We start from the raw sequence: 16,515 nt of genomic DNA, 5'->3' as shown, positions 1-16,515 counted from the left end.
TATATATATATATATATAAAATGCTGTGATAGTTCTTTCATCCACTCTGTTGGTATTTCATCATTTTTAAATTAGGGAAGGTGATACCATCATTTAGAATTGAATAAGAGACATTTTCCAGAGTTAATTCTGGTGTGTCATCTGATGCAAGTTTGAGTTAATAAAGTATAACTGTACTAGGAGAAATTAATTCTAAATACATAGTTTATCAGCAATGACAATATATATTTCATAAAAATGTATCTATTAAATATTTAAACATGTTGGTCATTCTTATCACAGTGTATTACAGTCCTGTTATAAGAACAACTTTTACCTAATTGTGAACCAAATCTATATAAGCATCTATCAGAAGGCAATGTACTCTGAGACCTTGAGACAGAACATCTAGAAATACAGTTTTAAGAAGCATAAAAAAATCATACCTCAGCTACTTCATTTCCATCTTGAAGTGCTCTTATAGTCTGTTGAAATTTTGGTTCAATCTCAGTTTTTTCAGAAGCTGTCCGTTTATCTTCTTCATAGGCCATAAAAATTATTCCTAAAAACAAACTTGCCATATAAAAGGCAAACCAAAAAGTGACCACAACAAAAAATATCATGTAGATCTTCCCAGATGCATAAAGAATCTAAGGAAAAGATGAGTACAGAAAAAAGAACAAAATGTTATTTACCTATGTAGATTCTATGTTTTTTTTCTTTTTTTTTGGAGATCACTAAAAGTTAAAGATAAAATGAAATTTTGTTTTAATTTATTCATAACTGATGTAATTAAAATTAGTTTAAACATTGCCTTTATCTAAAACTAAATGAAAATTTCAATTTTACATGTATATGTGAGGTATAAAATATATGTTACAATACCAAGGGTGGAATTAGGCCAATTAATTATTTTAATTATTTTAGGGTGACCATTTGCCTCTCACATCTTCATTATTGAAAGGATAATTGTCTCTTTCTTGCTTATTTTGTTACACATTTATTTAGACATTCTTGCTGTGTTACCCTACTTTGTAGGCTCAACTGATCCACTTGCTTCAGTCTTTTGAGCCGCAGGGACCAAGAGAACATGCCACTGTACTTGGATAAAAATAATTTCCTTTTAATGGACAAATTGACCAGCCTCAATCTAGGAAACTATTTTCTTTGTAATAGAATTTTTACATTTTGAAAGTTTTGTCAAATCAGAGAATGTTGTAGAGATCCTCTTGTCTAATCATTATGTTATGAAAAATCACAGCAAAGTACAAAATGAGGCATATACAAAGTTGAGGAGAAAGAAAATTTATGAACTTGTCATAGTACCTGCTTTAGTGTAAAACATTTCGATAAAATAAGATGCAATAATCATATCAATTATGTGACCTATATGAAATCATTATTGGAAGCATATTAATGGACAAAAAATATAACTAGCATGAGAACCTTTTTATTTCATAATAGTAAACTAACAGATTAGGTCATACAAAGTTTTCAAAAATTACAAGTAGAAAATTATAAATGTAGAATCTTGTCAACTATTTATTTCCATCAATTGAAAGTACGTGAACAAACTTCCAGAAAACAAATGTGGACAGTCTTAAATTTTAAGCATCCATTTGAATCAATAAAAAATTTACTTATGTGGAAAATATGAGGCCAGCCTGGGCAAATTCGTGAGACTCTGTTCCAAAATAAATAAACAAAAGAGCATGGGGATATATTTCACTGGTAGAGTACCCACGTGTTCTGGTTCCATTATTGACCAAAAAAGGAATGTTCACAATATAATGTAAAATTCCAATATTCAATAAACATTTTTAATTAACTTGGAGCTACTTGTTTTTATTTCTGTTTCTGTTTTGTTTGTGGGGCTAAGACTAGAACCAAAGGTCTTCACATTGAGCTACAGCATCAGTGTTTTTATATTTTTTATTTTGAGAAGTTGTCTAGCTAAACTGCCCAAACCGAGTTTGAACTTGTGATCCTTCTGCCTTAGCTTCCCAGAGTATTGGGTGCAGGAATAAGCCACCATGTCTGGCTGAGCATATTTGGTTTTTAAAGTATTTTTAATAACCTCTATATTTCAGTAAACCAGCTGCTTCAAATTTGGTTAAATATTTTTACCACTGAACTAACCCATAAGTCAGTCAACCAAAATAAGTATGGTGCAGTTGTACTGTCTTTTAAAAAGAAATTCCCCCTTTAATTGTAAACAATTCTATCTAACATCTCTTAATATTAATTCTGCTATTTTGAAAACAACATAGTATATTTTAGTGTAGTGCAACATCTCATTAAAATTTTTTTAAGAATAGGAAAATTTATTGGATAGTAGAAATGGGAGTGGGGAGTAGGAATAGATCCTGAGAGACAGGAAGGGTCACAAATGGGTTGCCACTGAGCCCACCTCTTAAAGGAAATTTTATAGAGCAAAATCATGAGGCATGTACAAATTATAATCAACAAATAAGATTGCAAGTATAGTTGCTTAAGTAATATTGAATCTGTTTTAATTAGTATTTTGCAATTTTGAAAAACTACAGTACACATTATTAGATATGAAGGCAGAGTAGAATAATTTTTGTGAATATATTTTGGTCCACCTATTGAACATCACAAGCAACACAGAGCCCTGTGGAACACAAGTTGTTTGTCCTTGTGATCCTGTGGTTCACTACTACGGCATAGTATGGAGAAAAGACATAATAAGACACATCAGTAGTCAAAGAAAAAGATCATAATTCATAGTGTGGTTTCTACTGAATGAGTATTACTTTCACACTGTTGTGAAGCTAAAAAATTATAAGCAAAGCCATTGTAAGTCAGAGGCTGTCTGTTGACCTTGTAGAATTGTTTGAACAATGGATTGTTCAAAATCATAGAACTAGAATGGCAGCCTACATATAGTTTGATATGGAGTAATTCTGCTTCTGTTTTCTTTTATCCTCAAAGTCTCTCACATATAAAATTTTGATACACTACATTACATTTGATCATTTTGGGTAAAGGATGGCATGGTGCCATTTTTAAGTGCAGAGCAAGTTCTTCTCTTTTTTTTTTTTTTTTTCTCCAGTACCGGGAACTGAACTCATGACCTTGCGCTTGCCAGGCAGGTGCTTTGCCGCTGAGCTAAATCCCCAGCCCCATAGTTCTTCTCTTCTTACCTGGTGATAAAGTGCTTCAGGGTAATCCTGAGCCATTAATCGAAATAGGGCAAGGAAGGCCCACCCAAAATTGTCAAAATTTGAGGAGCCATGATCAGGATTTTTGCCAGCTTTTACACACACATATCCTTCAGGACACTGACTAAAGACAAAGAAAAGGTGACTTTAGGGTTATAGCCAAATAATAAATATGGAACATATTCTATATGTGACTAGCAGAGGGCACCTCATTCAACAGAGTGGAATTAGTTTCTCCAAAACTTTACAGTCAAAATAGTGCAAGTCAGTTAGATTTTAAGTTGATACACGTGGATAATGTTAATTAAGCTAAAATAATAAGGAATCATAGAGATAGTTTTGCTAAGCTTTTATAGTTTTACATTTATTTATGTTTTAATTGACAAATAAAATTGTGTACATTTGTTGTGTATAACATGGTCTTTCAAATATGTATAAATTGTTAAATGGCTAACTTGAGTTAATTAATGTATTCAATACCTAACATACTTATTATTCATGTGGTGAAAACACTTATCTTTTACTACCTTGGCAATTTAAAAAAAAATAATATATGGTTATTAACCATAGCACTGATTTTTAAATTCAAAAGTCATACTGAAAATACAAATGTAGGAAGATAGTACTGATAAAAATAAAACTGCAATAATGAAGACTTTAATTTTCTAATGATCTTACCTCAAAGCCTTAGATTCCGTTATTTAAAGGTGACAAAACATTTATTACATCAATAATTAATAAGCAGAATTTGCACTTGGGAGAAAGTGCAGATTAAATATTTATTTCCTTTCAGATAGTATTCATCCTTTACCTAGTAAAGTGCATGGTTGTTCTGATCTATTATCAGGGCAGTAGCAAAATAAATCATATTTCCCTCTGTCCAAGCCTTTATATCTTTCCTTTCCATGTTATCTTAGGTTTGGTCATGTTACAGAAACCTTTTAGTAGAAAAAGTAGAGGTTTAAATAATACTTACGCTTTGATGCTTGCTTAAAGCTAATCTTCAGAATCTGAGTAAATGAATTTTTCTTCTTATATTAAGGTATTAATTTGGAGGGTGTGTATTTTATCATACAGTAATGTGTGATTGTCACAGGTGAAACATTGCATGACTTTTTATTTTGCCTTAAAATATTTTATTGTGCTCTGAAGATTCATAACCAGAAATGCATTTCATATCATAATTTAGCTGGGGGTGTGTGTAAAAAGAATTAGTTGAAGGGGGATGTTACACAAGGAGGTAGGTTCACAAATTGGATAAGGTCAAAAATGGAAGCTTAGCAGAAGCTGGACAGAAAGATTCATGCCAAGTAAGTGATAAAATATAACTATATAACTCATGCTCCTTCCTTGATGTACCTTTTGTCAATCTGAGCTCATTTGTAAAAGTGAGCTAAGTTTATGGATGGATTTGAAGTCACACCAGCTAAGCAAAGCAACATAGGGAAACTGTTTAAAGATGATAATAGTGAGAAATGCCATGTTTCTAGCTATTTACTTGCCCTTCTGAAATTATAGGACAGTAAGACATGGAAGTTTTATTTTCTCACTGAATAATTATTTATAAGTAGTGTTTTAAGTAATAATAATTTTATTAATGTAAACTGCAGCCATAAAAGACATGAATTCCATAAATATGTGAAATATTGTCATGTCTTTAATATTTCTCTTCTAGAAAAAGGAATAAATTTATGTTGTCTTTCTTTGTAATTCTCACAAATGCTGGGACACATGGAAAACAAAGCCAGACTCTTGCTGAAGTCTTAGCTCTGAGATTTACTAGTCTCTAGGCCTTGAACCAATAATTTTGCTAAGCTGCCTTCATCTTTTCTATGAATCTGAATTAATACGGTCCTATGTTGCAGGCTTCAGCTCCGGTGAAAATTTGTGTTTAATTTCTGAACCTTAAGGTGATAAATTAGAAAGTGGAGCTTTGAGGAAGTGATTACATCAGGAAGCAAGGCCTCAGGAACATGACCAATCTCTGCACGAATGAGACCGAGGTGAGACTCCATAGCCCTTCTGCCTTGTAGGAACATAACAAGAAGGCATCATCTCTGAACCAAAGGCAGGCTCTCACCAAATAACAAGGTAGGGTCTTTGATCTCAACTTGAGCCATTCACGCCGGGAGAAAAAAATTTATATTGTTTATAACCAAAGAAGTTTATGCTATTTTACTGTATTACTCACAATTGGACTAGGATAACTTCACTGCATTTTTCTAAAAGATATTTTGTTAGTCTTTGTCTGTTTTCTTTTTTTGGTACCAAGGACTGCACTTAGGGCTTCATGCTGTCTAGGCAGGTGCCCTACTGCTGAGCTACATCCTTAGCACTCATGGTGCTGAGTAATGATAATAAAATGAGATCAAAATAATAGAATCAACTGAGAAACCAGTAGTAAAAGGAATAATTGTTCAATAAGCACTATTGATGGGTGACACTATTGATGTGCTGGAAGAAAAGACTAGTCCTACTTACCTGGCATCAGTTCTGTTGCCACAAAGTAGAGCATCTACTTCTCCTTCCAAATAATAAAAGTTTTCTGTTTCTGAAAAATAGGAAAGAAATGATGTTCTGTATCTGATCTTGAATTAGCAGCATACAGGAAGCTCATTTAGACCTGCATTGAAGATGAACATTTCTGTATAGCTGAGAAGGACCAAATATCTAGGCCTTTTAGACCTACCATTTCTGCACAAGCCAAGAGGCCTTTAGGGACCTGGAAGCTTTGGTGCTCTGGAAGTGACAGTGCTGAGCAAAGAAAGAGGAAAGTCCCTTCCAAGTTTAGAGTTCAGAAAAGTGCTTGAAAGAGCAAGGTTTGGCAGGAATTTAAAAGAAAAATTTCTAAAGACTGGAAGAAGAGCACAATATTCTCCAGGGCTTATTCATATTGATATACTTAAGCAAAGATGGATTCCCCAGGATCCAGTGTGAGGTACTTTCTCTGATGTTGCCTAATTTCAAACAGCTGTGCTGGTAGAGTCATAGTTCACAATATTCATCCCAATGTCCTTCCTGATCGTGTGTAAATAAAAATGTAATTAAATATCAAACATGTATTTATGGAAAATTAGGTATGATGGTATTATGTTCTAAATACAAATTATAGACTCTGAACCCACAAAATTATACATATATTTCAATATGTATATTCACTTATATTTATATTTTCATATAACAGAATTTCAATTAATATTACTTTTGTCACGTAAAATTATTTAATAAGACATTTAAAGCCAGAAATAGTTCAGTATCTTTTTGAATGACAGTCAAAACCCAATGAAAGTGGCATAGTAACAGTGGGTGGTACCAAGTTTGCAGCAGACAGTGTGGTGCTGCAGGGGACAGTGAGGAGACAACAAAAAGTCAGAAGCACCAACAAGAAGATGAGACTTTGTTTCCTGAGGGGCCTCTCAGAGCTAGCAGTGGGTGAGTGAGGTGAACTGGTGCTGTGCTTTGGCACACAGACACATGGAATAAAAGTGGGTATGTGGAGCGGCCATTATATTTCAAAGGTTTCCCTGTGAAACCCAGCAGCAGAACAGTCCTAGGTCACTTCACAGCCAACATACCAGAGTGGAATGAGGGAAGAGCTATTCAGTTACAGTAGAATGCCAGCAAGTGGGAAGCAGAGGGGGGAGGATTCTGTGGAGAGGTAGGAGTTGAGACCACTCAGACTCCACTCCAGTGGCCACCAAAAGCCAATCTTAGCCCTAAATACAAAGGAGTGGAAGAGTCTGCCTGGTCTGCTACCAGTAGAGCAGCCTTGGCTTAGCAGCACAAGCAGGAAAGCAGTCTTGGCCTATGCTGCAACAAGGGCACTTCCCCTGCTTATGACCAGCAAGTATGAGAAGTCAGAGGTGTGGAACACAGGAAGCTGTGCAAGGTCCTGAAGGAACCAACTGTACATTTCAATATTCTTTCACTTTCTATTTCATTCCTTCTGTCTTGTGCTCTTCCCCAGTTTCCCAAAAATTCGATGATCATCCTTCTCCCTTCAGCCTTGCTTCTACTGTTTCCCCTCCTTAATCTCTGTTTTCTCCCCATCCCTCTCACATGTCATTTATGCTTGACAAAGTCACTTTACTAAGGAGAAACATCATGTACAAGTTCCTGGTACATATTGGATTTTGTTACATAAATATAGAGTTTGCTCCTATGATTAAAGGGACCACATTAAAGGTTATCATAGTTTGTCAACTGCTAGACTATGCTTGATGCTACTCATACTGTTAATTGTATTACTTTAACTAGGATGTCATATATGTTGTAATCAGTCTTTCACCCCTGAAAGACAACACTGTGATTTTCTTGGGTCATAACCATCACCATAGTCCAGTATCAAAAGAGTGGGTGCTGAGCCCAATAGAGAGCAACTTCTTGTCATTAATAAATTTGGAAGGTAAGTTCTTGCAATAGATAGAAAGATCAAGAACTGCCTACACCTAGAAGACATCTCTGAGAAATAGACATTTCCTGGCAAAGTCTTGATGCTAATGCACCTTAGGAAATCTACAAGCATCAACACAGGAAACAAAATAAAATAGAAATAGAAAATGACAAGATGCAGAAGCAAAATGCAACCTCAAAACTCCAGCCCACCCAGGACAAGTCCAGAGCACAATGAGATTGAGGAAATTGGAAGCCACCCACTGAAACTTCCTGAAATGATGGCAGCAGAAGTTAAAAAACAAATGGATGAAACTATAGAAAAAATAATCTCTCAGATAAGAAAGAAATGATGATCAAAATGAAAGACAGGCTCAAGAAATCTAGAGTTGATACAAATAAAACAGTAGAGGAGCTGAAGAAAATGATGGAAAGCAAGTATACCCCACATAGGAAATAAATGGAATCCAGGACAGATATCCCAACAGATATCCAGGAAATTAAAAATCCCATTGAATATATATACAAGAGATTGAATAAAGGCAAGGATAGAATATAAGCTCTATAAGATAAGATTTGGGGGTAGTGACCAGAAAGAAAGATATTTAAAAATAGCAAGGGGCCATGAAAAACCAATTCAACAGCTGCAAGATAAAGCAAAGAAGAGCAACATAAGATTGATCTGAGTCAATGAGAAGATCAATGATACAGCAAACACCATAAAAATCCTCTTCACAGAAATAATGGCAGAAGCATGGATAAAGAATTTGGCATACAAAGAAGTGAGGCAGATAGAATTCCAAATAGCCACGATCAAATGAAATCTACATCAACACATGTAATAATCAAATTTCAGAAATTCAGCATAAGAAGAGACTATTAAGAATTTAGAGGGGCTGGGGATTTAGCTCAGTGGCAAAAGCGCTGCCTGGCAAGCGCAAGGTCATGAGTCAGGTTCCCAGTACCAGAGAAAAACCAAAAAAAAAAAAAAAAAAAAAAAAAAAAAAAAAAAAAAAAAAAAAAAAAAAAAAAAGAATTTAGAGAAAAGAAACAAATCATCTATAAAAGAAAGCCCATCAGAATGACAGCAGACTTCTCAACACAAGACTTCAAGTCAACGAGAGCTTGAATTATTTCAAGCCTCTAAAACAAAACAACCTCCAATGAGATTGGTGTATCATACAAAATTATCTTTCAAAATCTATGGAGAAATAAGATACTTCCATGACAAAGAACACCTAAAGAAACTCAAAACCATTAAAAAAGTCTCCAAAATGCTTTGATATTTTAGAAAGACATAATGAGCATCACATCTCCAAAAACACCACAGAAAAGAGCCACAAGGCAGAGAAAGCAATTCAGTAGAGAGGAAAGATAGGATACTAACAACATATGAGAAGGATAAAGCAGTACATATTGGTTATAAACATCAATGTAAATGATCTCAGATCCCAAATCAAAGAAACAGACTGGCAGAATGGATCATAAGCAAGAGACAACAATATACTACATATAAAAACTACATTTAATTCAAAAACAAATTCATAGACTGAAAGTTAAACAATGGAAAGCAATACTAAGTATTACAGGAACCCAGAGAAAAGCAGGAGTAGCTATTTTATTTGCAGACAATGTGATGTGAACTTTAACATAAGAATAATCAAAAGAGAGAAAGTGCACCATGCAATTGTTAAGGGAACAATCCAAGAGGAAGGGATAACAATCATAAATTTATATGCACCAAACACTTTCATACCCAATTACATAACACAAATATTAACAGAAAAGAAAAAGCAAATAAGTATTAACACAGATGTAATGGGAGACTTTAATACCCACTGCTACAAATACACAAATCAACTAGACAAAGTGTCAACAAACAAATATGAGAACTAAACCAAATCTGTGAACAAAAGGACTTAGAAGATGTCTACAAAGTGTTTCCCCTGAAAAATGACAATACACATTCTTCTCAGGTGGACGAGGGACATTCTCCCAAATAGACCACATACTAGCTCATAAAACATGCTTAAGTAAATGCAAAATAATTTAAATTATACTATAAATATGATCTGTCCTTAGTGCAATAACTTGGAAATCAACAGCAAAAGAAACCACAAAAACTACATAAATACATAGAAATTAAATAATACCTCCCTGAACAACCAATAGGAGTTGAATGAAATCAAAAAAGAAATTAAACAATACCTACAATTATATTATAATGTTTGGACAACATACTAGAATTTATGTGAGACAAAGCAGTTCCTAGAGAGAGATTTATAGTGTGGAATTCTCACATAAGAAAAACAGAATGAGCTCAAATAAACAACCTAATATTGAATCTCAAACAAACTTCTAGAAAAAGAAGAACAAATGAAACCCAAAGCTTGTATGAGGGAGGAATTTATAAAGATCAGAGCAGAAATTAATTGATTATAGACTAAAAAACAATACAAAGAATCAATGAATAGAATTGTTTCTTTGAGAGATTAAACAAAATCAATAAAATATTATGCAATCTTACCAAAAAGAACAAAGTAAAGGCTCAAATTCATGCAATTCAGAATAAAAACTGTGAAATCACCATGGATCCTATGGAAATCCAGAAGAGCATCAATAACTACTTCAAGAGCCTGTACTCTAATAAGATGTAAAACAAAGAAGAAATCAACAGATTTCTAGATACATATGAATTATCAAAGCCGAATTAAGAAGATATAAAAATCTAAATAAACCAATATCTGTCAATGAAATTAAAGGTCTAATTTAAAACTTACCAATAACAACAACAAAAAACCCAGGTCCTCACAGATTCACCCCTGAATTCTACAAGAAATTTAGAGATCTAATGCCACTCCTGCTAACACTCTTTAATAAAATTGAAAGGGAAGCAATACTCCCAAAATCACTCGTGCAAGAAAGTATTATCCTGATAATACTCTTGGTTTTCCTTTTCTGTTTTGTTTTGTTTTGTTTTGTTTTTTTTCTGGTACCAGGAATCGAACTAATGACCTCATGCTTTCCAGGCAGGTGCTGTGCCACTGAGCTAAATACCCAGGCCCCCCTGATAATACTCTTGGGTAGGAAGAACCAGCATAGTGAAAATGGCCATACTCCCAAAAATGTTTAAAAATTGAATACAATCTCAATCAAAATACCATTAGCATACCTCACAGATCTAGAGAAAACATTCCTAAAATTCATTTGAGACCTGAAGATACCTAAAATAGCAAAAACAATCCTGAGCACAAAGGCAAAGCAGGGGCCATCACAATCCCTGTATTGGGGGACTTGAAATTATATTTCCATGACTTAAAATTATACTACAAAGCTACTGTAAAAATAGCATGGTACTGGCAAAAATAAATAAACAGTCCTGAAGTTCCACAGAAAAGATTAGAAGATGTAGAAACAATTCCAAACACAGTCAGCCACCATATATTTAACAAAACGGTCAAATAGGTTCACTGCAAGAAAGCCTCTTTAATAAATTGTGCTGGATAAGCTGGCTTTTCCCATGCCAAAGACTAAAGCTAGACTCATGTCTCTCACCATGCAATAGACTAAAATCAAAATGCACCAAAGATCTCAATACTAAAACATTTACATTAAGTCTGCTGGAAAAGAGACGAGGTAAAACATTTGAAGACATATGTGTAGTCAAAGATTTCAAGAACAAAACCCTGATCATATGGGAAATACTACAAAGAATCAACAACAGGGATCTAATTCTATTAAAAAGCTTTTGCACACCAAAGAAATCACCAATGGAGCATAAAGATAAAGAGTAGAGTGGGAGAAATTTAGCCAGTTGTCCCTCAGACAAAGAACTAGTATTAAGAAGGTATAAAGACTTGGAGAAAAATAGACCCAATTAAATTTAAAGACTTAATTCAAAAATGAGCATCTGAGATGAACACACACTTCTGGAGGAAGAAATGCAAACAGCAAATAAATACATCAAAAAAATGTTCAACATCACTATTCATTCAACAGACACAAATTTTAAAAAACAGATGAAGGAATACAAATGATAAATAAATACATGAAAAAATGTTCATCATTAGTTGTTAAAGAAATGCACATTGAAACAACACTGAGATTCCATCTCACTTCAGAAAGAATGGCTATTATCGAGAAATCAACCAACAATAAATTCTGAACGGGCTATGTGTAAAAAAGAAATCATTCTCCACTGTTGACAGGAGTGTAGGCTGGTGCCACCACTGTAGAAATTAGTGTTTAGAGTTCTCAAAAAACTAGGATTAGCGTTCCCATTTGACCCAGCATGTCCTCTTCTGGCTATCATCCCAGAACAATTAAAAACATCACACCACAGCAATATATTAACCTTTGAAATAAAAAGTAATGAGAATTTCTATAATGATGGCCATGATTTGACTTTTAACTTCATCTCAAAAACTTTAATGACTAAATTAGCATTCATAAAATAAGCACATTTATTATAGAATGGAAATATCACAGCACAAAGATCATATCTTAAGATCTCTCTAATGAAATAGCAAATAACACTGATACTTTTAAAACATAACTTGCAAAATTTAAATTCCCCTGATTTAACATTCTGAAGATTGGGAACTCTGCTATCCTCATAAATGAAACTGATCCAAGTTTGTATTAGAGCATGATAGTTAGGGCACTTAAGTAGGTGGCTTTAAAGTTGAGTGTTTATTCCTGTGAAGATGCCTCTGCCTTTGAGAAGTTTAAAATTTTTACATAGATGGTGAGTGATTCTTACCTTCAGTATAATGCAGGTTTCCAGTTCTGTTGTATAAGGTTTCATTTTCATTTTCCTGGGGCCACCACAAACATTTGTGCTTCAGGTTGCCCATAAAGAGTCCCATCCCAATTAGAGAAAATATGCTCAGAAAAAACAGAGTTAGGGCAATGGCACCAGTAAGTTTCTTCAGGTAATGGATCAGAATCCCTACCAGTGACTTCAGACCTGGAAAGAGAAATGTATGTTTATGATAAAATAGAAATACTGCTCCTTTGAAATGAACACATCTGTATCATATTTAAAGTCTTTTTATCTACATCTATCAATATGAATAAAAGTCAAACTTTAATATTTCTTTATTATTGCTAATTTGTAATACCTGATGAAATAATTCAGACACAATATTTACAGTTAGGGTGTTTTTTTTGGTTGTTTCATTTTACTATATAAACAATAACAATTTCTCTCTTGGATATGCTCGCCATACCAACTACTACCGTCAAGTACAAGCACAAGTTTTGTATAAAGTTATAAATCAAAATGAGCTGAAATTGTTCAAACAAGAAATGATTCAAAACTGTAATCTTTTACACTATTCTTTAATCAAATATAATAATTCAAATTTAGAGCTAGTTAAACAAAACCTGTCAACAAAAATTACTGTAATTAGTAATGTGAATAATACAACTGTGATGTAAGGAAACTACTTATATGAGAATTCTTACTACTCGAGAATTCTAAGTTAAAGTTGGATTTATTGAAGGACTTTCATTTGTCTGATTATTAAATGAGAAAAGTGAAATACTGAAAACAGGAAACAAAAATTATGTAATTGTATCTCTTAGGTAAAATTACTATTAATATTTTGGCATGTAAACTAATTTTTTCCCTCTCCCCTGCCCTCTCTTTGTTTCTCTTTTTCTGGGTTTTTGGTCTCTGTGTATTTAGGAACTTCTCAGCTCAAAAATGTATGACAGAAAATAGCTTTGTGACATGGAAGAAATTATCAATATTCTATGGCTCTTTTATTACCATTAAAGTGAGAATAATTTTTTCACTTATTGCTGTGATAATTGAAAATGTATTTATGTGTTTAGTTGAAAGCATGGTTTCCTTGTATTGCCCAGACTGGTCACACTCTCCTCAAAATAAGGGAATGCTGTGGACTTAAACTCTTACATAGCCAGAAATATAGAGGCAAGCAACCATATACAGCATATTTTTATTTATTTTTGTATTGCCCTTATCACTCAACACGTCTCCCTTTGTTCAGTATTCTTTTTCTGGTATTTGGGTTAAATATGTATGCCTTGAGTGATTATGTCAAATTTCAATTATTATTTTGAACTAACATATCGATCTCTATGTAAAAAATTATAAGAATGAAGGCTGGGTATAACTATGTGGTAGAACACTTTCTAGCATACCAGAAGCCATGGGGAAGCCCTGAGTTAGAGTTCCAGCACCACAGAAAATTAAAAAAATAAAAATGAATAGACCATATAATCTTTTGTTTTACCATGTAAGTTAAAGAAATAATCATATTTACTTAATCACACTTTTCTATTCCAATATATCATTTGTTATTAGTATAATGTATTACCTCGACAGAATTACAATGGTAAAACAATGATATATTTTGTGTCATGCATACTTTGACATAACTTATAGGACAAGTAGCATTCAAATATTTGCAAGGGCTTGTTAGAAATGTAAAATTCATGCAGAGAAAGTGGAGAGGACTTCGATGGTAATCCCTGGCCTAAAAGAGGAAGCTGCTCCATACCAACAACTATCCTGCCCTTCAGAAATGAGTGTGGCTCACAGGTGACAATTAACCTGAGTTAATTTCGATTTAGCAAAATGTACCAAAATTTTATAATGTTAGCATGTATTTCATAGTTTTCTAAAACATAAATGACATGTGTCTTGAGTTCAAGAACGGCTCATAGATGTCTATAAGGTAACCTTTGACTTATAACCTATAAGCAAGAGTAATTTGAAATTTGTTCTCTGTTGGAATTGTTTCAGAGCTCATTCTGATTTATTTTAGAATTAAATTTTGCCATTATTGGATACTTTATTTTCATGTCTTTTCATACAACTATTTAAGAAAGACAGACATGTAAAACTTAAGAGCTCTTGCATGGGTCACAATATTTTTCTGTGGACTCGACATATGTCTGTAGAATTCTAGTGTCACAACCTCCCTTCGCACACTCCCCCACTATTTTGAAGAAGTCTAAGAATGACCTTTATTTTACATAGATCTGTAACTCTGCTTGATTGCTCACAGGTTCTATTTATTACTATTCTTTAATGTTTTATAACATTTTATACTATGTGTATGCTTTAATGTTTGTCTAGTATAAGATGAGACCTTTCCATTCATAAGAAAATTTTTCCTCCAGTGACAAAATTAAAAAAATGTTTTCTAACATATTTTTGAACAATTTACTTTTTGGGATTACCTGGCCTCTTCTCAGGATTACCAATTATGCGTGAATTGAATTCAGCTTTCTCTCCTCCATTAGTCCACCTCATCTTTGGTTAGCACAGGACTTCTCTAGTCTTTCTTTACACAGTGGTATTATTTAAAGCACTGATTGTGCTGCCTTTCCCTGCTCCTATGATCACTGAATAGTCTTTTGGCATCATATTTTTATCTTTTTCCTGAGAGACACTAGATTTTGTTGTACTGGGACTGCACAACAGATGATTTCTTTGTTCCTGTATTTAAAAGAGATTTGTAAAGTAGTATTACCTGCTCTGGATTTGGTGAACCTATCATGGCACAGACAATTTCTTTTGTTGAACAGATTCATGGAGATATCATTCAGAAGCCCCAGAATTCATTTGTTTAATATGTACAACTCAATGTTTTATTTATTTTTTTTTTGAGACAAGTCCTTGCTATGCAGTTCAGGCTGGACTTCAGCTCACTTTGTAGCCCAGGCTGGTCTCAAACTCTTAAGGATTATCCTACTTCAGCTTCCCCAGTGCTGGGATTACAGGCGTGCGCCACCATACCTGGCAATTCAATGTTTCAGAATGGTTTGTGAAGCCATTACCACAATCTTCTCTCAGATCTGTTTTTCTGATGTGCTCAGCCTGGACTCCAGTGTACACAGAGGGTGACCTTCTTCATAGTGTTCTAGTCCACAACGGACCTCATTTCAGCATCATTACATTTGCCCTTGGGTTTCTCATAGAATAATTTCATAATATTTCTGATTTTCAGCAGCCAAAAAGCTATCAGACTTGTTTTTACCTGATTGTACTCATTCTAAATAAATTATAAGTTGTTTACCAGTGGGCTTCTGACAGGATATGTTCAGAAATGGAAGTTGTAAATTAGGCCTCAACATCTGCAGAAACTGTGAACACAAGTCTCTGTTTTTGTTTTTTTCTTTTTTTTTTTTTTTCCCGGTACCAGGAATGGAACTCACAACCTTGCCTTTCCCAGGCAGGCACTGTGCCACTGAGCTAAATCCCCAGCCCCAGTTCTCTGTTTATTTAAGAGAAACTCCCAGAACTTTATGGTATGTGGACTGCATCCTATGCAAGCACTCAGCAAAGGGAAATTTGTCATATTTTCTGTTATTTGCTTCCTTTCAACTGGTTTCTTGAGCCAGTGAGCAAGAGGAGGAGGTATACTAGGCATCTCCCTGGACTGTCCTCAGGAATCTAAAAAGAGTTGTAAAAGCTCATATGTAAAAATGCAAAAAATAAACAGTAAAAGTATAAGTGATTAATCTATATTTTGATACTATAACCATTGAACTAGCACAATGTAAAAAACAGTAAATATATTTTTGTTGCATTTCCTGGAGAAACAAATAAGTTTGAAGATCGGCTGACTCACTGGTTTCAAACAGAAAATATTGTCAATTTAACATTTTCTCTGAGGAATAAGAGAGACAAATGACTGTGGGAACGAATGTATAATACAATGGAAAAAACATCCAATGACATTTCTTACCTTGGTTTAAAGGAATAATTTTCAAAATTCTCAAAGTTCTTATAATTTGAAGCATGTAAGTTAAGTTTAGAGGTGAGAACCTTGTTACAACCCTGTAGAAGTAAATTAGAGTTATTCAGAAGTCATACTGAGTCTCTGCTACTTATGTTCAGCTTTTTATGCTCTTTGAAATTTATTTTAAAGTTTTCTATTGAAGCATTTTACTTATTCATGTTATTTCCATTTTTCAAATA

General features: G+C 33.8%; 1 protein-coding gene across 1 annotated transcript in view; it reads right to left on the bottom strand.

Moving 5' to 3' along the window:
- Scn7a (sodium channel, voltage gated, type VII alpha subunit) overlaps window positions 1–16,515 on the bottom strand; it is an 83,960-nt gene that overhangs the window by 39,148 nt on the left and 28,297 nt on the right. The window contains exons 6-10 of the mRNA XM_005393284.1: window positions 16,283–16,374; window positions 12,319–12,525; window positions 5,646–5,715; window positions 3,147–3,288; window positions 426–629 (exon numbers count right to left, since the gene is read on the bottom strand). Of these exons, the coding sequence (XP_005393341.1) occupies window positions 426–629; window positions 3,147–3,288; window positions 5,646–5,715; window positions 12,319–12,525; window positions 16,283–16,374 (715 nt within the window). The remainder of the gene's footprint in view (window positions 1–425; window positions 630–3,146; window positions 3,289–5,645; window positions 5,716–12,318; window positions 12,526–16,282; window positions 16,375–16,515) is intronic.

This window comes from Chinchilla lanigera, unplaced genomic scaffold (assembly GCF_000276665.1).
Source record: "Chinchilla lanigera isolate Chin_1 unplaced genomic scaffold, ChiLan1.0 scaffold00048, whole genome shotgun sequence".
In the NCBI taxonomy this organism is placed as follows: Eukaryota; Metazoa; Chordata; class Mammalia; order Rodentia; family Chinchillidae; genus Chinchilla; species Chinchilla lanigera.
The sequence above is the reverse complement of the archived record's forward strand: the minus strand, read 5'-3'. Positions and strand labels throughout refer to the sequence as shown.